Consider the following 24929-nt stretch of genomic DNA (forward strand, 5'->3'; position numbering starts at 1 on the left):
TGGAGTTGATATAATAGTCCAGACTTTACTTGCCACAGCAACACTTTGCAGCTATTTTTTTTTTTTTTTAGATCATACTACAATCGGTTTGATTTAGGTTTTTACTATTCTCAAATTAATTGATAATTAAATCCTTGAATGGCATATTTGAAGGCATCCTGACTTTACTTTTAGTGTCTGCTATTATGCACAGCACTATAGATCACAATCCATCATTCTTGAAAACTGCAAAACACCTGGCATATTACCTACTGTAAAAAACAGTTCATACAGGGCCTACCAGACACTCACTTTTAACCTACAGGCAGGTCTGTTCTGTGATACAGGCTGACCTCTGGTGGTAGCCTATATCATGTGCCATTTCACACAATATTAGGTAGAAACCTTCTGAATACAGCAAATAAAACCCAGTCACAGGACTGTTCATAATTACCCATGCTCCTGTCCTGGTTTTACCTGGCCAAATTATCCAGATTTAGTTCTTCAAACAATTAAAAAAAGAAAAACCTGTAGGTGAAGCTCACCTAATCCTAACCATTACCTAATTCTCTTCAAAGTGTTGATGAAACCATGTTAGATTAGTTCGCTTTTTATGAATAATCCAAAATTTTGATGAACTTGTCAACTTTGAAATAATATAGCAACGAGTGTTGAATGCTTGAAAACATAAATAGTTTCGTTTTTCTTGTTTATTTAAGTGTAAAATTTGAAAATCCAATCAAAATATTTAAACTGAACATATTACCTTGTGAGATTCTTCAGCTCTCACAGGCTCAGCAATTATACAAGAAAGGAGAAACACAATTATTTCATCATTCATCTTTTATTGGGTCATGTTGTGATGTAAAATCAAGTAAAAGCATGGAATGATTTATTGACCACCTCTCAGACGCAGGACAAGATGGAGGGTGGACTCTTTCTGGATGTTGTAGTCGGAGAGGGTGCGGCCATCTTCCAGCTGCTTGCCAGCGAAGATCAACCTCTGCTGATCTGGGGGAATGCCTTCCTTGTCCTGGATCTTGGCCTTGACGTTCTCAATGGTGTCGCTGGGCTCGACCTCCAGGGTGATGGTCTTACCGGTGAGGGTCTTGACGAAGATCTGCATACCACCCCTCAGACGCAGGACAAGATGGAGAGTTGATTCTTTCTGGATGTTGTAGTCGGAGAGGGTGCGGCCATCTTCCAGCTGCTTGCCAGCGAAGATCAACCTCTGCTGATCTGGGGGAATGCCTTCCTTGTCCTGGATCTTGGCCTTGACGTTCTCGATGGTATCGCTGGGCTCGACCTCAAGAGTGATGGTCTTACCGGTGAGGGTCTTGACGAAGATCTGCATTCCTCCCCTGAGGCGCAGGACAAGATGGAGGGTGGACTCTTTCTGGATGTTGTAGTCGGAAAGGGTGCGACCATCTTCCAGCTGCTTGCCAGCGAAGATCAACCTCTGCTGATCTGGGGGAATGCCTTCCTTGTCCTGGATCTTGGCCTTGACGTTCTCGATGGTATCGCTGGGCTCGACCTCAAGAGTGATGGTCTTGCCAGTGAGGGTCTTGACAAAGATCTGCATGATTGCACCTGTGAAGAGATAGGATCTGACATAACCAATTTGGCAAAATTATATTGCATGCATATCAATTCAATAAGGTTTCCATAAATCTGACCAAACTAAATACTAGCTTGGCGATTTGACGCACAGCATATTATTATTATTACGTATACAAATTAATGTATGGCCCTGTGGTCAAGGACTTCCATCTGTCAAACATAAGCTATATTTCAGTTCTTAAATCTCATTATACACGTTTGTCATATTCACCAAACCATTACTGGGCCATTATTCTCTAACAACAAGCGACGAAAGTGAGTCATGTCCCTGCTGTTTCTCATGAACATACTAGTAGGAAGCCGGCGATTCGAGCACCAGCGCCATTTTAAAATAAGCTATTGTTGTTTGCCTTCGTTTTGTTCAGCTGAGCTAGAAATGTTGTACCTTCGTTGTTTATTTAGAAGACTGACAAACTGTCGAAACCCGTCATTTTTTCCAAGAAAAGGACCCATAAATTACATAAACGCTGGCATGTAATCGATAACTCGCGACATTGTTTGATAAACGTTATTTTTCAAGCTAACCGTCATTGTTTACGAAGCAGTTAGCGGCTAAAAAAGAAAAAGCATACGCGACAACAGATACAATCAATGAAAGTTATAATAAACGGATAGCAAAATTACAGCAGATGAACTAAAAATAACATTTGTAACATTTTTACAATTAAACGATTGTACTTACACTTAAGACTGACAGTTTTTGGTCCCGCTGTCCGGCTTCAACACCTCCCTTTGACTAGTGCAGTTGCCAAGGGGACGGGGTGATTTATACTGCGCACACGTCATCTGCTGATATTCATCCGCACGTTTTCAGTGGTGAAGGTAGTCCCTAGTTTCAGTCGTTCAAATCGAGTTTCATCATTACAGTTGTGGTTAGTTTTGTTTGCAGACTACACTTTTAGTAATTTCAATTAAGTGTATTATGCAGCACGAGTAGTACATTTATTCAGGATAATGGAGTGCTCATGGAAACTATTGGAGAAACTATTTTGTATGTAAAATGACTGACGTGCTGTCATGTGACTGACATGCTGCTGTCATTCACAACACATGTGAACAAAGCATGAGGAGAGCCTAGGAAAGGTGTCACTGCCAAGGGAAGAAATGTTTTTAATGTGGTAGATAGAAGATGTTGTTGTGACAACAGGGCACGTTCTCCACCCAGCAGTTGAATAGAAAAACAGCAAAAAGATAAATATAGAAATAACATCTCACCAGTATCTGTCACTGGGCCTGTCTGAAAAACAAAACAAAACAAAACATGTGATCTGTTTGCTTTACAGTACTGGTTAGACTGGCTACAACCTCTATATGACGCTGTTAAAAAATGTTTGGGAATAACCTGCTAAAACAGGTCAAGTGGCAGAGTACAATTGTGAAAACAACTAGTTTCCACGATTGAACAGTGTGTTTCATTATTTTTTTTGTCATCCTGATCTACATGCACAAACTAGAAACAGATTGTCAAGTCAGCAGTGCTATGAGATAAATACCTTTGGCAGGATAAACAGATGATATCCACATAACAGTGTTGAGCCAGTTTAGTTTTGGATTAGATGGTAAATACCACAGAATAATCCGTGTGCTCTCCATAATCCACCCCTTCTTTTTACAGTCTATGATCCACCCTCATTCCCACAGTATCAAAACCTCTGCCCCTCTTGTGGTTTCGGATTAGTGGTAGAGAAAGCACTGGGCTCCTTTGCTTAAAGTATAAAGTAAAAGTGTTGCACTCAAAACCCTACTTCTATAAAAGTGCATAAGTATTATCACCCAAATGTATTTTATTTCTTGAGCACTTTTCAGGCAATAAATACAAAGTGCTATCCAAATGTGTAATGATTGGAAACATAATTAGCAGGAAGGACAATTTAGGAAGACAATAATGAATACATTATTCAAAATTTTACTGTAGTGACATGCACTGGAATCAAAAGTATAATTTCCCTCTTAAGCATAGTGAAACCAGCACAAAATTGTATAAAACACAAACTCCAAACCTAAGTATAAGCACAGTACTTTTCTTTCCATCCCTAATCAAATGTAAGTAACATTATTGACGCTTGAGGGACACATTTTATGTAAATCATCAATAAGTATCACAGATTGCTTTTTAATCTAAAAATAATTAAGATATTCATTTATAGTTCTATTCTATTTTGACCTTTCAACACATACTGTGTTTTTTGTAATGCAATGTAACCATTTCAGCATGATCACAGACATGATGGTCCCTTTGCCTCACAGTTTACAGTATGTTTGTAAACAAATGTGATCCAATTTTTCTCTTCCCTGTACTGAAAAAGTTTCCATATTGCTGAAAGAGTAGCATTGTTTTAAGACCAAACCACTGTCGTACTGTGTGCCACCTCTTGATGGAAATCATATTTATGTTTTATATTTTCCTGTTATATGCCAATGTTTTTGTATGATCCAAAGAGCTGACCCTCCCCCCTTCACTTGATTTTAGCACATTTCCCATTCCTCTGTTGGTCTCCAAGTCTCACTCAACAGATGGCGCCATATCCCCATGAATAAAAACGTCTCTGACCTCAAGAGTTCGGCAGACCTCCAGCCTTACTAGCACCTTGAGCTTTCAGTCAACATTCTGCAGTACTGATGGGCATAGAGGCCAGCAGTATCTAGAATGACTCAGCATCTTAAGGAAATTGTAGCCAATGCAACCAAAGCTACAGGAAAGACTACAGAAGGGTTCAGGTAGAACCATATTAAGTAATGACTAAGGTTTATAATTTCATTCATTCACATTAAGTGTTGTTGTCTTGATAAATCATTTAAGTAATCATTATGTATTGGAGGATACTGTGTTCAACATGGAAACCATTTTAGTTATAATGAGCAGATATATAAAAGACATCTACTCCAGTAGTTTAACAGATGATTTAATGTGATCGTGATGTATTCCTAGGTACAATGGCTACTTTTTTATTTATCAATGCTATATTCTGTGATTTATGTTTTACCAATTGTTTTTCTGCACTGATCATTTTCTGAGTACATACCCCTTTAATTTATGCAATCTGGCTGTTAAACTCATTACTAAATTTAGTTTAAAAAAAAATACTAAAGCTGGTCAAAGGTACCTACTGTATTCAAGCTTCATGGCAAATGAGTTTTGTTTCCTGTATTATATAGAATACTTAATGAATTTAAAGTAGCCATTTTATGATAGAATGTTAGCCATTTTATTGTGATTTATACCATTTGTGAATAAGTTTTACCCAACACTTCTCTGTCCATTATAATAATATTCAATTTTAACAGTGGATTGGCACAAAGAATGAACACCAGTAAGTTTAGTTTAACCTTTTATTAACGATGTGCAACATATTTTGGTCACGCAAGTTAAAATGTTTTGTAACAAGTTTTTAATATAGCGTCAAGAACATAAAACTTTGCACATAAACTTCAGAGGTACAGGTAACGTGAAAGCATGGACCCATTTACTGACCACCCCTCAGACGCAGGACAAGATGGAGGGTGGACTCTTTCTGGATGTTGTAGTCTGAGAGGGTGCGGCCATCTTCCAGCTGTTTGCCAGCGAAGATCAACCTCTGCTGATCTGGGGGAATGCCTTCCTTGTCCTGGATCTTGGCCTTGACATTTTCAATGGTGTCGCTGGGCTCGACCTCCAGGGTGATGGTCTTACCGGTGAGGGTCTTGACGAAGATCTGCATACCACCTCTCAGACGCAGGACAAGATGGAGGGTAGATTCTTTTTGGATGTTGTAGTCGGAGAGGGTGCGGCCATCTTCCAGCTGCTTGCCGGCAAAGATCAACCTCTGCTGATCTGGGGGAATGCCTTCCTTGTCTTGGATCTTGGCCTTGACGTTCTCGATGGTGTCGCTGGGCTCCACCTCCAGGGTGATGGTCTTGCCGGTAAGGGTCTTGACGAAGATCTGCATACCACCCCTCAGACGCAGGACAAGATGCAGAGTTGATTCTTTCTGGATGTTGTAGTCGGAGAGGGTGCGACCATCTTCCAGTTGTTTGCCAGCGAAGATCAACCTCTGCTGATCTGGGGGAATGCCTTCCTTGTCCTGGATCTTGGCCTTGACATTTTCAATGGTGTCGCTGGGCTCGACCTCGAGGGTGATGGTCTTACCGGTGAGGGTCTTGACAAAGATCTGCATACCACCCCTCAGACGCAGGACCAGATGGAGGGTAGATTCTTTTTGGATGTTGTAGTCGGAGAGGGTGCGGCCATCTTCCAGCTGTTTGCCAGCGAAGATCAACCTCTGCTGATCTGGGGGAATGCCTTCCTTGTCCTGGATCTTGGCCTTGACGTTCTCGATGGTGTCGCTGGGCTCGACCTCCAGGGTGATGGTCTTGCCGGTGAGGGTCTTGACGAAGATCTGCATACCACCCCTCAGACGCAGGACAAGATGCAGAGTTGATTCTTTCTGGATGTTGTAGTCGGAGAGGGTGCGGCCATCTTCCAGCTGCTTGCCGGCAAAGATCAACCTCTGCTGATCTGGGGGAATGCCTTCCTTGTCCTGGATCTTGGCCTTGACATTTTCAATGGTGTCGCTGGGCTCGACCTCAAGGGTGATGACGAAGATCTGCATACCACCCCTCAGACGCAGGACAAGATGGAGGGTGGACTCCTTCTGGATGTTGTAGTCGGAGAGGGTGCGGCCATCTTCCAGCTGTTTGCCAGCGAAGATCAACCTCTGCTGATCTGGGGGAATGCCTTCCTTGTCCTGGATCTTGGCCTTGACGTTCTCGATGGTGTCGCTGGGCTCCACCTCCAGGGTGATGGTCTTACCGGTGAGGGTCTTGACGAAGATCTGCATACCTCCCCTGAGGCGCAGGACAAGATGGAGGGTGGACTCTTTCTGGATGTTGTAGTCGGAGAGGGTGCGGCCATCTTCCAGTTGTTTGCCAGCGAAGATCAACCTCTGCTGATCTGGGGGAATGCCTTCCTTGTCCTGGATCTTGGCCTTGACGTTCTCAATGGTGTCGCTGGGCTCGACCTCCAGGGTGATGGTCTTACCAGTAAGGGTCTTGACGAAGATCTGCATACCTCCCCTGAGGCGCAGGACAAGATGGAGGGTGGACTCTTTCTGGATGTTGTAGTCGGAGAGGGTGCGGCCATCTTCCAGCTGCTTGCCGGCAAAGATCAACCTCTGCTGATCTGGGGGAATGCCTTCCTTGTCCTGGATCTTGGCCTTGACGTTCTCAATGGTGTCGCTGGGCTCGACCTCCAGGGTGATGGTCTTGCCAGTGAGGGTCTTGACGAAGATCTGCATACCACCTCTCAGACGCAGGACAAGATGGAGGGTTGATTCTTTCTGGATGTTGTAGTCGGAGAGGGTGCGGCCATCTTCCAGCTGCTTGCCGGCGAAGATCAACCTCTGCTGGTCTGGGGGAATGCCTTCTTTGTCCTGGATCTTGGCCTTGACATTCTCAATTGTATCGCTGGGCTCGACCTCCAAGGTGATGGTCTTGCCAGTGAGGGTCTTCACAAAGATCTGCATGTCTGCACCTACAGAGAATTGAGATGGTCAACATCTATTAATTCAAAAAAAATTTAATTTAAATTTTCATTCAACACTCACATCAGTGTCACAACCACTGAATCCCATATTGAGCCATTATAAATATAATGGTACAAAGTACATGACTATAACGTTGAATGATATGAATATGAATTAATGTTGAGTATTGTCACTGAAGCTAAGACGACTCAATTAAAAGGGTTAATATTGTAAACGTACAGTGACTAACTTGTTATTGTCGGCAGCTGTGCCGCCATTCCAGTCCAAGCGCCATTTTGAGATCATATTGACCCTCCTTTTGTTCAGCTGACGTTACGCGCTAATGGAGGCTACTGGAAATGTCGAGTCACTGCTGTAGCTAACGTTAGCTCACTACTGCCGTGTTAAAGATGTGTCGAACTCGTCGACGAACCGATCGGCGATGAAACTCATTAACGGTCTGTATATAATGTTAAAATGACACAGCCAAACCTCCTCAGATTTACAATAAGATCGTCGTCAGTTTGAGAAAGGAGGAACCGTTCAGCTTTCTCAAACCAAACCGAAAACCCGTTGCAAAAACACCCTACAGGAACACCCAGAGTAAAAAATAACTTAAAGTACAAGACAATTGTTTAAAACAAAGGAAAAGGATACTTACTGTGTATATACGCAGTGTAAATGCTGTCAGTTTCGAAATGCTTCTGTGCTGTCGGCTGCGACTCTAGTAATGCCGCAGTGAAGGCGAACACTGTATTATATAGAGTCTGTGTACGTCATCCGCCAATATCCCTCCGCACTTAAAAGTAGTCCCCACGACTTCGACGCACACAAAGCATACAAAACGATATGTTAACAGAATGGGTTAATATTTCGTCTTAGTTTAATTAATGTCTCATAAAAACGGTATATGTTCTTAATCAGTTGTACGTTTAAGGACAATGTTGTGATATATTTCCCGTGGCGGAATAATATTTCACCAGGCTCTAGAATTTGCTAGAACCACCACAGCAACAGGAACCTTGCCCCGAGCATCTGATTGGATGGCACAGATGTTTGTTTGACCAGCGATTGGTTGCTGTGTTACAGTAAGTAATGTTTCATGACTACATTATGGGGCCATAACGCAGAACATTCAAGAATTATACAGGATTTAAACCGAAAGAAGTCTAATATCTTGCATGGGAGTAGTTTATCATAGCCTGACCTACATGTTACACAAATGTGGACTTTGTTCAATTTTTCCCCCCACCTCTTTCTCGAAAACAAAACGTCTTAGAGATTGTTATAATAAGAACTAATCGAGGGCATGTTTTGTGTCTCCTGGCATTCAAACAGGGACGTGTGCAGACAGGAATCCCGTTGATCTGAATGAAACGTGCCTGATAACAGATGGAAACGTGCTTGGTAAACATGTGCCAGCAGCTGTCGTGAGACTCGTGACAGCAGGGTGAACTGGAGGCAGAGAAAGATCATACTGTTAAGTGTCCTCCTTTACCCACCTTATTTCATTTACTTGCTTGCACATCCACAAAGTTACTCTAAGTATCTAAACTTGCTTGAACACCAGTACAAAACATGCAATTTATTTATTTAATGTCAGTATCAGTCAGGCATACAACATTATCATTACCCTAAACTGAATGGTCTGGGGTACTAGTGAGACATTAAAACAGAAGTAAGCGATCAGGTCGTTTTGGCTAACTTCTTGTCAGCCGATGGAGTTAGCAGTCCCCGTCCTCGTCCCTACGTCACCACATTCACGTGCATCCCTTGGCTGCACCATAGACTGGCTGCACACACAGAGAGGACCGCCCCTTCATGCCGTTTTCTCTCCTCATTGGATAAAGGTTGTAGGATACAAGGAATGTTTTCTCCTCGGCTTACAGCAGAAGAGCAGAGTGACTGACAGACCCCTGTTTCAGACCAAACACTCTATGTAAGTGATTGCCGTCGGAAGATATAACTATTTAAGACTTATATTAACACAAATATTCTGCTTACTTCTGCTTTAATTAGTCAAATAGCCTACTGGTAGCCTATACTTTTTAGTCAGCCTCAAATTACTCACTTTTGAGCTATAAGGTAGCCTAACTCAATATATTTTAATGGTGAATCACTGTCAATTTAGGGTAGTTTGTATCTACTGAAATTAAAAACGTATGGCCAAATGGTGAAATTACTGCACAGTCAGTTAGTCCTGAAAAAAAAAATTCAGCTTATGTTGCACATAGCAGAGCATTGTGAAGTAATCACGTGAGAGATATCAGCCCATGGAGGATGTGTTTCTCATACACAAGTCCTTACAGGACATGGTCTGATTAATTTCTGCCTTTGTATGCATATTATTATCTTTATAGCGTGAGCTGACTGACTGACTGACAGACAGTGAGTCAGAGTTCAGTGTAAGTCTTTTTTCAACCGTGCTTAATCCATTTCGTTATTTATGATGAAACAGAACAGTGAACAGTCATAGTTTTATTGTTGAAGTTATGGAAAAGTCCTTGGTCCTGTTTCCTTGTGCAAAAGTAGGTCTATAACAAAGCCTATAGCAAAACCTCCAGGCCCAGTTGATACTGGAACATTTCCACGTGTTTAACTCTGATTTTCATTTGGTGTTGTTTTTGTGCTGCTCTTGAAGAGGAATCATCCAACCGATAAAATATAATGTGCATGTGAGATTTGGGTCAGTGATATGTACAGTCAGTTGTGGGAACCAACAACTACTGACCAGTGATTTTCTATGTTTAGCTCCCACCATCATTAAAGGCATTGGTGGCACAGTAAACTAAATGAAATCAAACTGCTGAGGCTCAAATGGGGTATGTAGCCCACTGGGTTTCTATTTTGGGTCATAGATATGATAGAGCTAAGAGAGCCTTAATTTATGTATTTGGGTCACAGCATTCCCTTTCCCAGCCCTTCCAGCACCCTGTCATATGACACCAAACTCGTGATGCACCGCCCCACGGCTCTCCATGACAGAGCTGGGTGTCTGGCTGAACTAGTTCAATCTCCGAGGAATGTGTTTGTGCAAATCTGCAGTAGGTTATTGCCCTGCCCCATTGCTTGGAATTATTGTGGAGACTGTCAGACTGTTCCAGGAAAAACAATCTTTCAGGAAGTAGGTCCAGCCCAGCATTGTGGGAGCTCACACTATTAACACATGAAATGAATGTGTCCAGCTTAGGACAACAACCTTGACGTTGGCTTTTCTTAAAGGTATCTTACCTTTGAATGTAAGTGACACATTCAGTGGTCACAATAGCTATCTGTGAACAGGTCAGAGTCGTAACTAGATGAGAGGCGTTTAATGTAAATGTGACGCTTATCAGTGATGGACCTTGATCAGTGTCTTTGTTTTCCGTCAGCAGGACTGTTGTTTTGACCTGGGACGCCCAGTTCCACGTCAGCAAGTTTCACAATAAACGCGTCACACCAGTTCAACCAGACATTTATGAAAGAGCTGGACAAATACTGTCAACCGTTTTCTTGCACGTGTTGACAGCAAATGAACTCAAGTCAGGCTTGCCACCCCAGAATGCTCAAACATGAACATACATATTTGACATAATGTTTGTTATTTTCTTTTATCCCTAAGGAATGGATCTTGTGAAACATACAGGCGGCTGCCACTGTGGGGCTGTTAGATTTGAAGTCTTAAATTCCCCAGACCTCCATGTTTTCCATTGCAAGTATGGATTATTAATTCAGTAATATTCTTTCATACTTATAAGTAGGCATCTAGACATGTTTTCACTTTAAATATAAAATGAATTATGGTTATGGCTCAGAGGATACATTTGAAACTGCACAATATACATATATAGTGATGTGTGCTTGTCTCTTCAGCTGTAGCATTTGTACCAAGAAACAACACCATCATTTCATAGTCCCAAAAATGAACTTCACACTCTTACAGGTAGGAAACTATGCTTCTCAATTTACCGGTATGTTTAAAACCATAAGAGCTTTTGAAGTGATTGACTTTGTCTCCCTTTTCCAGGGGTCGGAGAATCTGACCACATACACATTCAACACTCATGTTGCTAAACACCCCTTCTGTAAAACCTGTGGAGTTCAAAGTTTCAGCATTCCCCGCTCCAACCCTGATGGATACGGTATGACCCCCAGCTGCTGACACAAGACAGTCACACTGCTCTCATGTGTTGTAAACCTATTTTCCTCACCCCGCTGTGTTTACTCAAAACAAATTCTAATGTGTTCAACTTTAAACTGCCGTGTCTTCTTTGTCATGCTCTAATGTTATTTAATATTTGTAAAAAAGAAAAGAAAAAAAGAAAAAAAAAACAATTCGTGATGGTTATGTTCATGATGGCAACAGCAACATCAGGGAAACAACAAACCAGTTGGATAACTTTGCATTCCTGAACTGGTAAAGCCAAGTCATTAAAATACACTAGAAAGAATGGGTTGTGTTGTATGTATGTATGCAAATCAATGAAGGGTCCTTTGTTGCTATTGTTTTCTCTCCAGGTGTTGCTCCGCACTGTCTAGACCCAGGTACTGTGCGCAGTGTCACAGTGGACAACTTCGATGGGGAGAAGTGGGAGGAGGCCATGGAGGCTCACAAGACCATCAGAGACATGTCTCGACCTGCATCAGACACAGCTTAGAGCAACAAAACAGCCTCTCTGTGATAGAACAATCAAACTTTTTTTAATCAGTATTACACTAGAAACGATGTACAGTGTTTTCAACAATCAGTGAAATTATAAGATGGAAATAAAGCAGCTCCACAATCGATTGAAACCCTAGTTTTGTTTTCTATACAGTGCAATGACTCAAAACAATACGACATTTGTCTAACAAGAAGAACTTAAGACATTTCTGTTGTCGTTAATTCAAGATCGCTGTCAGTTTTATTCGTGGAAAGCTTATGTTCACTGTGAGCAAAATAGCTCATCAGATCTGTAAACAGCTAATAGATTAACTCTCACTACAGTATTCAAGTAGTTAGGCAGCAAAGCACCCAACAGTGGAATCATCAGTGCATCAGGACGGGACAAACTTTCAATAGATCTTCAGGTTCTTTGGTCCTTGTGGGATCATTTTGAATGTGTTTACGAACATGTAACGCGAGAAGATGATGTACAGATACCGAAACCACAGGAGTTGAGAGCGGTGACACAGCATGGCAGCCTGACAAGATAAGAGAATGATAATGGAAAAACTGGTCAGAAATGTGATGCCCAGTGTATTTATTTATGTAGCATTAGTTCAACAAGAGACACAGTTGAAATATACCTTCCTTTTTTATCTAACTTTATCTCTATGGCACCTTCTTTATTATAGATACTGTTATGTACCCATGAGCTAAAAAAATGTCTTGCCAACAAACTACCTATTTCAAGGCTTACTTTGGCTCGCCTGTAGCCCTGTGAGCCTATAATGCAGCAGAGACACGAGGGCAGCAGCCAGCTGAGAGGAAGCTCCAGGAAGGCAATGTACTTCCTGAGGAGGCCAACAGTCACCAGGGTGAGCAAACAGCAGTCTGGAGGGGCAGACAGAGACCCAGTTAGCTGTTAATGTTGTTAAACATTCACTAGATCAGCAGATGTTTCATTTGGGCCGCTTTCAAGGTAGCAAACACAAGACATGGGAGTCAGATTCCTTATGTGAGATATTAGTGTTTCTAAGAAAACTGGAAAACTCAGTAGATTTTATTACCCAGCAGAGACTGTTGATATGGGACTGAAATGTTCAACAAAAAACATTTGTCATGCAGCAGGAGTTTGTGGAGCACGAGAAGCTTAGAGCTGTTGGTAATAAGCAGGGAGTCTTGCTGTACAGCCAAGTGAAGAGGCTTATCACAGTCACGTTGAGCCTAATTCTCTCCAGCCTCTCCTACAGGCTGCGAGACACCAGTCCAACAGGTAAAGGTGTAAAGGTCCGGTCATAAATAACCTGTGTGTATGATTGAACGATCGCTCCCCGGTGGATAAAAAGGTCAAGGAGGACCAAAGTCATTCTGTCCTAAATAAAGTGCATGTTTGCTGTGGCCTCAGGGACCGGGGAGGTAATGTGATTCAACTGCCCTGGTACAACACTTTAGATCTCATTTATGATTAACTACAAGGGCATGTGAAGCTTGTTACTTATCACGCTGTGTGGACTCACTTTAATGTGGGTGTGCTCTGTGTGGGCTTGAATGTTTACCAAACTAGCAAAGCAGCCAGCCTGTTGCAACACTTCGTCTCTCTCACTGCCCTACTTTTCCTCGCACATTCGATTAAAGAAATCCTCCCTTGGGCATCGCCCGACCTTTCAAAGGCAACTGGAAGCATGAGTTCAGCTCGGATGACAACGTCATATATGGATTGAGGGCACACACCTGAAAAACAAATGTCTGAGTTGCGTCTGGGTGTTTTCTGCTGTGATGTCTAATTGGCCTCTTGCTGCCACCAGCAGACCAAAATGTGTATAGGACACAAGACTCGCAACCGTTTTGAACAGAAGAGGGCGCCGTACATTCACAAAATACCCTGTCTGAGTCACTGTTTACAGTTCTCAATGTGAAAAATGCAGGCTAGGGAGTTGGTGCTTCTCCTCTGAGGAAGTCATTCCTGTCTTGTCTGATTTTGGAACAATTTGTGTCTTTAATTCTGATGTACTGTTAAGTGCAACTTAGTTATATGCTTAGTAATTTAAACAATTGCACTTGCCATACCTAACATAACAGGGATTCAGTTCATTGCTTAAGAAGCTTTACTTTAACAAGCCATTTTAAAAAAGTAATTAGTAAATCCAACCGGAGATAGTCTGTGAAAGTCTCCTTGTGTCAAACCTACCATTGGGCACTTGTCCAGTAGAAGCAAGATGGCTGTAGATAGAGAGGAAAAACATGTTAAACACAAAATGTCAAGGGTGCAATTACTGTTGACAAAGAAATGAAACATCTTACTGACTGATATGTGACTGAGATTACAGTTTTGGCTCCAGTGATCATCAACACAAATGGGTAAAAAGTCAGCAGCTGTAAGCTCACAGAAAGAGCCTTGCAGTGCTGCTGCCAAGCAACTGCAGCACATCTACCATTATGTGTGTTTTAGGGTCATGCTGCACTGAGGGCTGGGGGGCAGCAACAACATCAGTTTTTTGTTAAATTATATATTATACTACATTTCAATACAGACTTGCGCTTGTCCATGCAATAGTTACTAAAATGTTGACAAAAACAAACTGTGAGGTTTAGAGAGCTGTACAAAGCCCCTTTTGGGTTCCAGCCTAATGGGAATCATGAGATGTGAGTTGGAGAGCTCACATCTTATCAACAGATGAGGTCCTCAGATTGACACAGAGCCATACAGGCACAGTGGGGCAAATCTGTGCAATATGGGGACAGCAGCGCACACTACACAGTGCAAAATACATTTTAAAAAAAAAACCCAACCGTCTGATGCAACTTGCTTGGTCGGCCTCTCCAAACCAAAGCTGCCCTCCCACCTCACCACTTCAGGGACAGGATTTACTGCTGCTCTCTGGGAGTAGAGCCGAGAGCCTCTGAGGACTCTGTTTGGATGACCTCTCAGCTATGTAACAAGACCAATGCTGAAAAACATGTGTGTGTGTGTGTGTGTGTCTTTGTGGGGAAACGTTCGGAGAGATGGATGTTGATGTGAATCGAAATGTTCTGCATTTTCCTTGAGAGCGTTTTATGATTGTGGAGTGGGCTGGTTTCTGTCTGCATATGTAAGCCACATAATATCTCTGTGGATGGCATGGGATTTAAAAAATCTAGTTGTTTTTCTGAGTTTAGGCTGTACCTGACAGCTTTATGGATGGCCGTGTGATTGGCATGGCCGCTCACTCCTCGTCCATCGAAGGTCAGCACCTAAAACAACAAAATCTCTCATTGTGTGAGTGAAAAGCCAGAATCTGGGTATCTAAACATGAATTTAAACAAATGAAGGCAAGAGCAGAGGAGAGATTTTTCTTGGGTTGGTGGAAGGTTTTTCTGTGTCTGACTGCAGAGCTGCTTGGCAGCTGACAACTGATATTTAAAAAGCCTTTTTCTGTGTGCATGCTTGCACACCAGAGGAAGCAAGAGAAAAAAAAATCAGGTCAAAGGGAAAGAAAAAATGCTTGACTAAAGACTTGGCATTTGTTATGCTCAGGCATATTCTACCATGACCACAGCTCCCAACCTCCACATTATACAAGTAACTTGTAAACTTTGACTCATTTTAATCTAGTCGGCCGATAATAGACTGGCATGGTGTTAGACTATTGAGACATCATCTACTTTAAAAAAAGGAAAAGTGAACTACTTTTCACATCTAGTCGTTTGTTATTTCTGTGTCTAATTTTCCAGCCTGCATTCGTTAGAGACAATGTCTGCGTGTGACTGACTGATTTTATAAGCTACTTTTCTGTCTCGAGGCATTTTCTTTTGCTGGGGAGTTTGACAGGATGGGAGGAGATGGTGTGTTTGTTTGTCGTCTTTGATAACAAAAGGAGATCAGCAACTAAAAGAGAAGAAGCCAGCTGCACATCTAAATCTTCTATCCTAAAGAACTGTGTGTTGTTGTTTGTGTGTGTTTTTTTTGCCATTGTTGCTGTACTGTCTGTTTGTCAGACTGGTTGAAAATGCTTTGATTCTAAATTTGCCACATTCCCATCAGCTAATAGTGCAGAAAAGCACTGGGTCTGATAAGGATCTCAGTGTAAACACAGAAATTGAATCCAAACTTTCTACTGCAGCAGAGGCAACTTCCTCCTTGTTTTTTTTTTTTCAAAAAGAGATGGCGGCTGACAGGATTATTGCACAGACCTCAGTGGAACTGGGATAATGAGCTAGGAAGCTGTGTTGCCAAAACATATGGTAAAAACAAAACAATGGCAGGGAAATTTGTGTGTTAACATCAAACAGGAAATGACAGAGAAGCCACTGCTTTGAAAGGCAAAAATGCAAGGCAGAGCCGAGCCTACCATGTTGACAGAGTGAGCCTGGATGTGCCTCACAATCACAGAGGAGACCAAAGAGACGCTCCATTCTGCTTTGGGGTCATCTGGAAGTTTTCTGTAAAGCAAAGCAAAGGGACGGTGTTAACGGAGTGTTTTAGTGAGATACAGGAGACACTGTAACTGTGTCTAAAAGTCAGGAGACTTCAACACAACACAAGCACTGAATGTTTCTGAGGCTGAACAGTCTACTTCCTGTCTCAAGCCCCAGATTTCTGCACAGAGCAGATTTAACAGAGCGTTTGAAAATAGGCCGAAGTGGAATGCAGACATGAGGGAGCGCTGGGAAGTCTGGGGGTTAAGGGTCAGAAGACCCTTAGCATCCTGTTCATCTGAAACTAGACAATATGGAGGATACATCAAACATTACACTCTAGCAAGCTCTCAGCTTATTAAAACATGCACAGACTCTTCTCTTAGAACAAATAAGAGGTATCTGTTTTTTCTGTGTTTCCTCAGTTTACAAAAAGGAAGTATTTTTTTCCATGGTTGTCCAATCATTCCCTTGAACTTGGGGGAAACAAGCTGAAACGGATAAATAAATAAATGGAGAGAAGTTCTTTAAACATACTCTGATAAAGTAAATCCAGCTTTCTGGCCGGCTGTTGCTCATCTTGCTTTGTGTGGATGAAAAACACGACTCTCAGAGGAAACTGACGTGACTGCACAACAGTTTAAAGTACTAAAACTGTGGATGTGCTGGTTTGACAAGATAAGGAGACGGATCAATGATGTGACGTGTTGTTGTACACTCGGCGTTGCACATGGGTGGCGTGACTGACAGTATATGCTGCTTGCATGTGCATGTATAGGGGTGTGAGTGCGTGTGTCTGTGTGGTGGTGGTGGTGGTGGGGGTAATGGGGGCATGTGTCAACAGTTGTTCCCCTCCCCTTGGTTGCTAACAATGTGCCAGGACAGTTGAGCTAGTCGAGGGAAGTGATGGATTAGGCCACAAATCTATTGGCTGCCAGTGATGTGAGGGTCAGGGGTGGGTGTGGGGGAGTGGAGGGGGTTGGATGGTCGGCTGTGTCACATGGAGGAGGGGGTGGTGGGTCAGGGGTTCAGAGATAGTCTAAAACTGTCCGTCATCGAGTGAATGCGCTGCTGTGACACTTTGATACCAGTGACCTACATATCAGAAGGGCTTGAAGAGACGCATTTTATTGAAGTTGGATGACACTGTGAATTATCCTCTGTGAAGAAAAGCTAAATGTTATCTGCATAAATGAAATAAAAGCCAGATATCTGCCTGAAGAGCACTAAAAGCTAATAAAAACAAACAGTAACATAAAAGTTTTGTGAGAATCTGGCTTAAGTGCGTGAATATTAAGTATCCTAATCATATTGAGTTTGACTGTTGCTCTATCTAGTGTTTAAACAATCCATTTTTTTTTGTATTGCAGCCCTTTGCTCATTTATTATTTATTATTAGGCCTCACAGCTTGACAACTGTAGCCAAGCACAAGGCTGCAAGGAGGAGGAGGAGGAGGGGGGCAAAAAAAAAAAAAAGAAGAAGAAAAAATGAACAAAAGATATAAGACACCTGACCTTTCTCAAGCAGGATGCAGGCTGAGTGTCAGCTTCGCCATGGCAACAGTACAAAATGTCCTAAAGTAACCTCCCCAGCTCCCTTTTGTAGCTTTGCATGTGGATGTCTAATTGCTTGCAGGCATCTGTATGCAGTTGTTGAACTTTGGCCCAGTAAGGGGATTCTGTGTGTGTGTGTGTGTGAGAGAGAGAGAGGGAGACAGAGCGAGAGAAAGAGAGAGGGAAAGGGAGGGGAAGAGAAGGAGGGAGGGAGAGAGTGAGAGAGAGAGAGAGCGAGAGAGAGAGAGAGAGGGAGCTTGTTTAGTCTGGTCACATGGACCACAGGCCTGAAACTGCCAGACTTCTGTCCACACAGTCAGATTATATGTCCTGCTGGGAACCGTTGAGATACCACTAAATGCCTACAGTACACCCACAATATCCCAGTGTAATAAGGCAGTTACAACTATATATATATATATATATACTATATATATATATACACGGCAGCAATAGACCCACGTTGTTTCACAATGACTTACAGACATCTGCGGCTGCCGGTTTTTTGCCAATGTTCACCCATGTTGAGGTAATAAACTACCCTGAAAGTAACCATGGAAATAATGCAGTTAGCGTTGTTTTGAAAGTAAGTTGTGCAGAAAAAGAGCAACGTAATGTGACAAAATTACAGTTTGCTGCAGGCTGCAGGGTTCAATAAGTGAGAAACGCAATTCTTCTGCTATGCGAGTGGGGGCCGGTGTGTGGTGGTGGTGACAAATGTATCTAGGATAAAAGCACAGCCAGAGGTCAGTGGCAGGGCTGGAACATCTCTGCACAATTTACTGCGCCGTGCCATGTGCTTATAAATCAGTGGGGGGCTATTTCTTTTTCTTTTTCCTTCTGATCAATGTATATTTAAACCTTGTGTGGGGGGAGAGTGCTACTGCAGTGCATGCAACTTTCCTTTTTTGGAAAAAGCTCCATGTTTACCAATCAAATCCTATCAAATCAAAAGCTTTTATTTGTACTTTACTTCTGATTGAAGTTTTTTTTTTCTACATAAGGCAAATGGACAGTTAAATCGTTTGAGATGTGTGTGTGTGGAGAGATAGCGAGAGGCTTCATTACAGTCTGATGAGTAATGTAATGAAGAAGTGGAATGGTTGGATTTGTGCAGTGAGCAGCTATAATACAGTCCAGGGAGCAGACAGAGGTCAAGCCAGTGCAAGTGGAGAGGCAGCAGAGCGTGCTCAGATCGAGCTTGATCACAAAGGCCCCAACATGCACTGGGGCCCCAGATACTGTCAACACAGCTGTCCTATTCAGTGAGCATTAAAGGGAAAATCCTATTTTAAAACAGAATCCACGTGTTATTCCTGTCATCTTGGAGAACGAGGCTGCAGTTGTGAGTGAGCGAGTTTCACCCAGATCTGTCATCACGGCACACCATCCACACAGCGCGCCGGACTTTTGTTGTGAAGTCAAGACCTCGGCTTGAAAACAAAAGTCCAGTCGAGCCTGTGCAGCCCACTTCGTGATGAATGAGATGGCGGTGCATAGACTCGAGGCTCTGAAAGAAAGCCTTTCTGGTACGGACTACTATTTTCTGACAATGTCTCAATGTCTCATTCCACTTCTATGACAGCAATATAAGTTTTGTATTGTAATTATAATTGGTCCGATATAAATCCACAGCCAAGGTGCCAGTACTTATTTCAAATACAATGTAACAATAAAGAAAACTGACTGATGCTCCAATGTACATGGTTAGTATTCACATTACTAAAACATACAGCTGCTTGGCAACCAAACTCAAGGCAAATATTTTACACCCACACAAAAACTAAGAATCTGTGTGAGGTTTTGTCTGTTGTTAGTATCGCATAAAAAAATCTAAGCTCTTGAGCAGAGGCACTCATTTTCATATCTGTACTGTTTATTTTAGGCTTGAAACTTTGATGACTTCACTGTAAACCCCCTCGACACCTGAGCTTTTATCTGCGGATCAGTAAAGCGCTGCAACAACAGCTCGTGACCTACGTTCTTATCGCGCATCCCAGCATCCTTCAAAACTGAATGTGCCTTAAAACCAAACAACAGTCTCTTTCCATACAAAATTAATTTCCTAACTACAGAGGTTTGCAGGACCATTGTCTCACAGTTGCAAAAAGCAGCAGAGAACATTACATGGATGAATGATTGCTATATTGATCCAATTCTTTTGCTTTATTTTCTACAGACCCCTTATTGACAGCTCAGCAGCTTGATGCAACCAAAGCATTTGCAAATATAAGAAATAATGAGGTATGAAATTCAACTTCATAATACCTAGTTGTATGATGCACAAGCTGTGTAAGAAGTTTGATGGATTTGGAAGAATTTGTCTTGGGCTTCTTTTGACACAACTAGAGCCGCAACAATTAATCGATTAATTGAACAATAATCGATTAATCGTGAAGTATTCTGATTCAAACTCAAATACTCTGATTTCAGCTTCTTCAATGTGAATATTTCTGGTTTCTACGTTCCTTTGGTTTGTGACAGAACAAGACATTTGAGGACGTCATCTTGTTTTTCAACATTTTTCAACATTTTATTGACCAAACAACTAATCTATATATTGTTTAAATAATAAACAGATTAATCGATAATGAAAATAATCATTAGCTGCAGCCCTAGACACAACAATACACAAAATTACAGTGTCAAGATGAATGACGTGGACAAACATATCAAATAATCCTGTCAGATAAGTAAACTGGAGAAGACTGGTATGGAGCTGCAGGAGATGAGGTACTTCTCTCGTTGTTCAGCCTTCCTATTTGAACGATTCACTCTTCCAGGATAGAAACTACCATTGGAATAATACAGCACCACAAAGTACAGCCGCCCATGCAATTAAGCCATCACCTCTCTAATTCAGTTTCGACAATAATGAATCATTATGAGCTTCATGCAGACAGGATTCATTGCAGTATTAGACTGGATTTGTTTTAGCCAGGTGTATCTAACTGTATGCTAACTGATAAGATGCAAAAAGCCTCAGACAGCAGATGGTTATTATACTTTGCAGAGCTGTAATTCAAAAAACTCCATTGTGTTGCGCATAATGGAGTGGCTACCAGTGTTTGCACAATAAAATGAGAAATAAGAAAAACAGGGAGAGGTCAGGTCAAGGATGTACATCGGCACATACTTGGGCAGAGAAGGTTAAGAGCAAAGCCAAAGCGTGGCTAGCTATGTAAAGACACGCAGTTTGGAAAAACAGTTTGGAATGACCTACATTAGCAGCGCTCAGAGTGCTGCCAAAATGTATCCCACAGTCCTTGGCAGTTGGCTCCAGCAGACATGAACAAGAGGAGGAGGGGTGGGAGAGAGAGAGTAGTGAGAGTGAGAGAGAGCGAGAGCGAGAATGAGCGAGAGAGCTTGGTTGCGAGTGGGGCTGGGGCTCTCAAAGTGCTGATTAGGTGTGTGTTTTGGGCAAACAACAGAATACACAGAAAGGGAAAATGGGCTACACTCCAGTTCAACAGAAGTGCAGACAGCACTAAGATCAAAGTTCAGCTATATTCTGTGTGCAGAAGATGATAAAACTGTGAAGTCTGATGTGTGTGTGTGTGTGTGTGTGTGTGTGTGTGTGTGTGTGTGTGTGTGTGTGTTTTGAAAACGCACACACACCAACAATGTTCGCTAGGGCAGACAACCTGGGCAGGCTGCCAGCTTATTACTGCGAGTCCCAGGTTAGTGCCAGAGTTCATGCAGCTCTCCTGGTGAGCCAACATGTAGACACTCACATGTAGGCAGCCCCGAGGTTCTTAGAAACTCACAGCGTTTTCATGGGAAGCTGCAGGGTTGAACCAAAATCCCCCTTTTTTCAACATCACCTTTAACAGCTATTTTCTCTGTAACTTGACCTTGCCAATAGCCAGAGCCAGAAGACTGGGAGTCTTACAGCTGCACCAACAACAAAACAAAATATGAAAACAGAAGAGCAAGTTGTACAAGAATGAAGAAAACAATACAGTTTGTAGTCCAGTCCCCAAATTCTGCTCACCACATCGACTATGAAATGACAGTGTTTATGAGTGAAGTCTGTTTTACCTCGAAGGCATTTGCAGCCTCTCCAAGAACTAAATCTGTTTCTATACATGACTTGACATATTTTATTCATTTAACCAATCCATTAACATTTGCTGAAATGAAAGTATGATGTATTAATCATCATCATGTTCCTGCAGCAAAGCTGGATTCATATGAAAACTTTAAATGCATCGCTCACACAGAGTGGCAGCTTTTATTTCATACCTCTATGAGGCAGATAATATACTCAAGGTTTCCCAGTACATGAAACACCAATAAAGTGCTGCATTGACAAAAGTGCCACTGGCATTATCATGCAAACCCAAGTAAATCTGAGCTACCTGGATGAGCAGATACCAATATGTATTTGGGTAGAAGCAATATAACAGTTTGGAAATTTGATTAAATGTGAATTTACTGCATAGAACGTAATCAACCTACTTAACAGCCCTCGACATGTACCAGTCCGCCCTTAGCTATCACTGACAATGACTATTCCATTATGACTGCTCAGACAGGTTTGTAGATTGCTCCTAGCATAACAACAACTCAGCTCAACAAAAAGAAAATCACAATTCCACTTTGAATATAATTTCAGAAACTTGTCTTAGCAGATACAAATGTACAGCGTGTGTATGAACTATCATTAACTATCTATGAATCATCTGCTCCATCAGGAAGCCATGTTATTGTATACTTTTAGGTTGGCTAGTGCTTTGCGTTTAAACAACAGTAAGAGTCAGCAATGACCATATACAAAACAATCATGTTAAACACATACATCTACAGCAACATTTTCAACTAACACAGATGCAGTCCTTTCAACATAACTAAAGTACTGTGATCTGTGTATTGTGTGTCCGGTGCTGCAGGATGCTTACTCATGGTTGACTATGGTGACCTCGGAGGCTGGTATCCCCAACACATCACAGCTGTTGAGAAGTTCTTGTTTACGCCGAGCTCCTTGATTGTAGTAGTTTCCTGTGTGATATTTGGAGTACAAATGACTGTAAATGGGGCATAATAAAAGGAAATCTAAATACAAGACTGAATTCTGTCAGCAGACTCTTTCTAAGTACAATTTTGAAGAATGATACGTTCTTCATCAATAATTATCCTTCAATACCAATAAGATTAAATTACTTGACTACATTATGTCCTCAACACCTGCTGCAAGAAATGCCACATTTGGATATCAGGTAGGTTGCACGATTTGAGTAATGACTGCATTTTCTCTTCAGTGCAGCTCGACTTATCTTCAAGTGACAGCACCTTCAGTTCGTACAAGATATAAGCTTTGTTTATTTTGTTTTATAAGACGATGAACAACCCCACTGTTCAGCATTGCCAATAAAAGCTGGTCAGTGATGAAAAAACGAGACAGAACCCCATTTGTTTTCATATTTTGAGTTTGAAGTTTAAAACCTCTTTTATTTTATTTTCCTACTTGATCAACAGGCATTTCCCCCATGAAATCTTACCAGACTTCAGTGGAAAAACTATAAAAGGTGCTTCTTATCTGATCTGTAGTTGAAAGAATGGTTAAAGCAACCCAAGACAAAAAATCAACATAAAACACCAGCAAACTACTTCCTGATTCTTGACTGTTAAATCTTCCAACACAACGTATGATGTTAAAGAAAAATGTTTTTCCTTTAGCTCTCTCTACTTGTAGCAGACATGTGACAGCAACAAATGTGCTTTAATAACCAGTTTAATAAGGCAGGAGTTGCTACAGTAAAACTACAAACTAGTATTAGATAGATAGATAGATAGATAGATAGATAGATAGATAGATAGATAGATAGATAGATAGATAGATAGATAGACTTTATCAAGGTGTCACTCCACAACACACACTAAAACACAGTATGCATCAGGGTACAGGGGGGATGCATACATACATAGTTTAAATTACAGTATTCAATGCATGTTATCCCCCTCCCCCTTGACAAATTTAAAAAGTGTTGAGGACCACTCAAAAAACTGTTGTGAGACACACACTAAAAAGTCATTAAAAAAAGATTAAAAAAACGTACACTATGCTAACATGAATTACATTATACACCTAGTATGTTTTTAGAAAGAGGATAGGCCTATATAGTGGCTGACTTCTTGGTTTCGTTTTTGTTTTGTTTTTTCATAAGCTTTAGTATTGTGTTGTGTATTTGAAAGTCTTTAAACTGTTTAACTATTTATTTCAATATCTTAATAACTGTAGTGTGGTTTTAGTTTGTTTTTGTTTTTACTGTACTGTACTTTTTTCTTTTCTTTTTACCAGCTATGGCAAGTTAGCAACGCAACACACTGACAGCAGCAGTAGCAGCAGCAGCAAATCTTACTTTTAGCTTGCATTGACTTATCATAAGTTATGCAAATGACTGTAGTGGGTAGTGGTGGTGGTGATTACCGTACCTTCAGATAAACACAGCACTTGAACGCTGGCCTTTAACTCCACGAGTCTAATAATCGTTGGCGCGAAGAACATGCATTCATCATCCGGATGCGCAGTAACAACCAGAGCTCTGATGTCACCGCCGCCTGTCTCTCCGTCTGCTAAACTACTCAATACACGTTTCAACGACTTCACCAAAGTCCGTCGGTGTCGGTGGTAAAGGCATTTTATCGAAACCAAATAGGATAAAACTGCGAAGAAAATCAGGTAAATACTCATTATTTTTGACCGTTACCGTAAACAATCCGTGTAAAGACAAAAGTCTGCTACGCACATAGTTCCACGTGCCCGAAAACAGGGCACGCAGTCCGTCATAATTTATATAACGTGACCTCCTGTTTATAGTATGCAATATGTATCAAAATTAAATCCAACAAAGCAAGAGCTGTCCACTTCTACCCCCACAATAGCGTGTTTTTACTCAAATGGAGTCACTGTCGTTTTCTTAGTTGATTTGAGTTTAGATAATATCAGAACGAGTAAATTAATATATTTGAGAATATTTTTTGTGGGTTTGATTAAAGAGGACATGAAAATATATAGAAGAAAGTTACAGAAATCAAGCGACGTTTGTAGATTGAAAAAGTGAAAATTACAAACAACAGAAATGTTACCATGTTTGAGGGAACGCTTTAGCTGTCACACTGCATTGTCCTTACAGGTAGATAAAAATATATATATCGGAAATTTGAGGTTTTCATCAAAGAACATACATATCCACTCGCTGGCTTTATGCCAAAAGGGAGTATAATTTTCTTTGTGTGTACACATTTGTCAAAGC

At 41.5% G+C, this 24929-nt stretch overlaps 4 protein-coding genes across 11 annotated transcripts in view; 2 read left to right on the forward strand and 2 right to left on the reverse strand.

Annotated features, from left to right (window-relative positions):
• Positions 1–804: 804 nt before the first annotated feature.
• Positions 805–7890, reverse strand: LOC146974287 (polyubiquitin-B). 3 transcript variants are annotated; one of them, XM_085797454.1, is made up of 3 exons: positions 7762–7890; positions 5072–7108; positions 805–1569 (listed from the first exon to the last, which is right to left on the reverse strand). In XM_085797454.1, exons 2-3 carry the CDS (start codon positions 7098–7100, stop codon positions 872–874), a joined length of 2727 nt encoding a protein of 908 aa, XP_085653580.1. In that variant the 5' UTR covers positions 7101–7108; positions 7762–7890; the 3' UTR covers positions 805–871. The 3 variants fall into 3 exon arrangements, with proteins under 3 accessions (XP_085653580.1, XP_085653579.1, XP_085653578.1); XM_085797453.1 differs by lacking the exon at positions 5072–7108 and having other exon boundaries at positions 7762–7778; XM_085797452.1 differs by lacking the exons at positions 5072–7108; positions 7762–7890 and adding an exon at positions 2282–2410.
• Positions 7891–8113: 223 nt separating this feature from the next.
• On the forward strand, positions 8114–11867 carry cenpv (centromere protein V). 4 transcript variants are annotated; one of them, XM_085797459.1, is made up of 6 exons: positions 8114–8188; positions 8439–8579; positions 10702–10795; positions 10953–11022; positions 11107–11221; positions 11598–11867. In XM_085797459.1, the coding sequence occupies exons 3-6, from the start codon at positions 10704–10706 to the stop codon at positions 11735–11737; spliced, it is 417 nt and encodes a 138-aa protein (XP_085653585.1). In that variant the 5' UTR covers positions 8114–8188; positions 8439–8579; positions 10702–10703; the 3' UTR covers positions 11738–11867. The 4 variants fall into 4 exon arrangements, with proteins under 4 accessions (XP_085653585.1, XP_085653583.1, XP_085653582.1 ...); XM_085797456.1 differs by lacking the exons at positions 8114–8188; positions 8439–8579 and adding exons at positions 10112–10322; positions 10472–10621; XM_085797455.1 differs by lacking the exons at positions 8114–8188; positions 8439–8579 and adding exons at positions 10112–10322; positions 10475–10621.
• On the reverse strand, positions 11759–24434 carry pigl (phosphatidylinositol glycan anchor biosynthesis, class L). 3 transcript variants are annotated; one of them, XM_085797447.1, is made up of 8 exons: positions 24109–24434; positions 22575–22674; positions 16250–16300; positions 16053–16143; positions 14888–14955; positions 13913–13944; positions 12482–12615; positions 11864–12263 (listed from the first exon to the last, which is right to left on the reverse strand). In XM_085797447.1, exons 1-8 carry the CDS (start codon positions 24365–24367, stop codon positions 12135–12137), a joined length of 864 nt encoding a protein of 287 aa, XP_085653573.1. In that variant the 5' UTR covers positions 24368–24434; the 3' UTR covers positions 11864–12134. The 3 variants fall into 3 exon arrangements, with proteins under 3 accessions (XP_085653574.1, XP_085653573.1, XP_085653576.1); XM_085797448.1 differs by lacking the exon at positions 16250–16300 and having other exon boundaries at positions 11759–12263; positions 24109–24431; XM_085797450.1 differs by lacking the exons at positions 14888–14955; positions 16053–16143; positions 16250–16300.
• Positions 24212–24929, forward strand: part of ncor1 (nuclear receptor corepressor 1) — a 56451-nt gene continuing 55733 nt past the window's right edge. Inside the window, exon 1 of the mRNA XM_085797430.1 lies at positions 24212–24355. The gene's annotated coding sequence lies outside the window, so the exon portion shown is untranslated. The remainder of the gene's footprint in view (positions 24356–24929) is intronic.

This window comes from Trachurus japonicus, chromosome 14 (genome assembly GCF_045865225.1).
Source record: "Trachurus japonicus isolate A0001 chromosome 14, Traja_1.0".
NCBI lineage: Eukaryota > Metazoa > Chordata > Actinopteri > Carangiformes > Carangidae > Trachurus > Trachurus japonicus.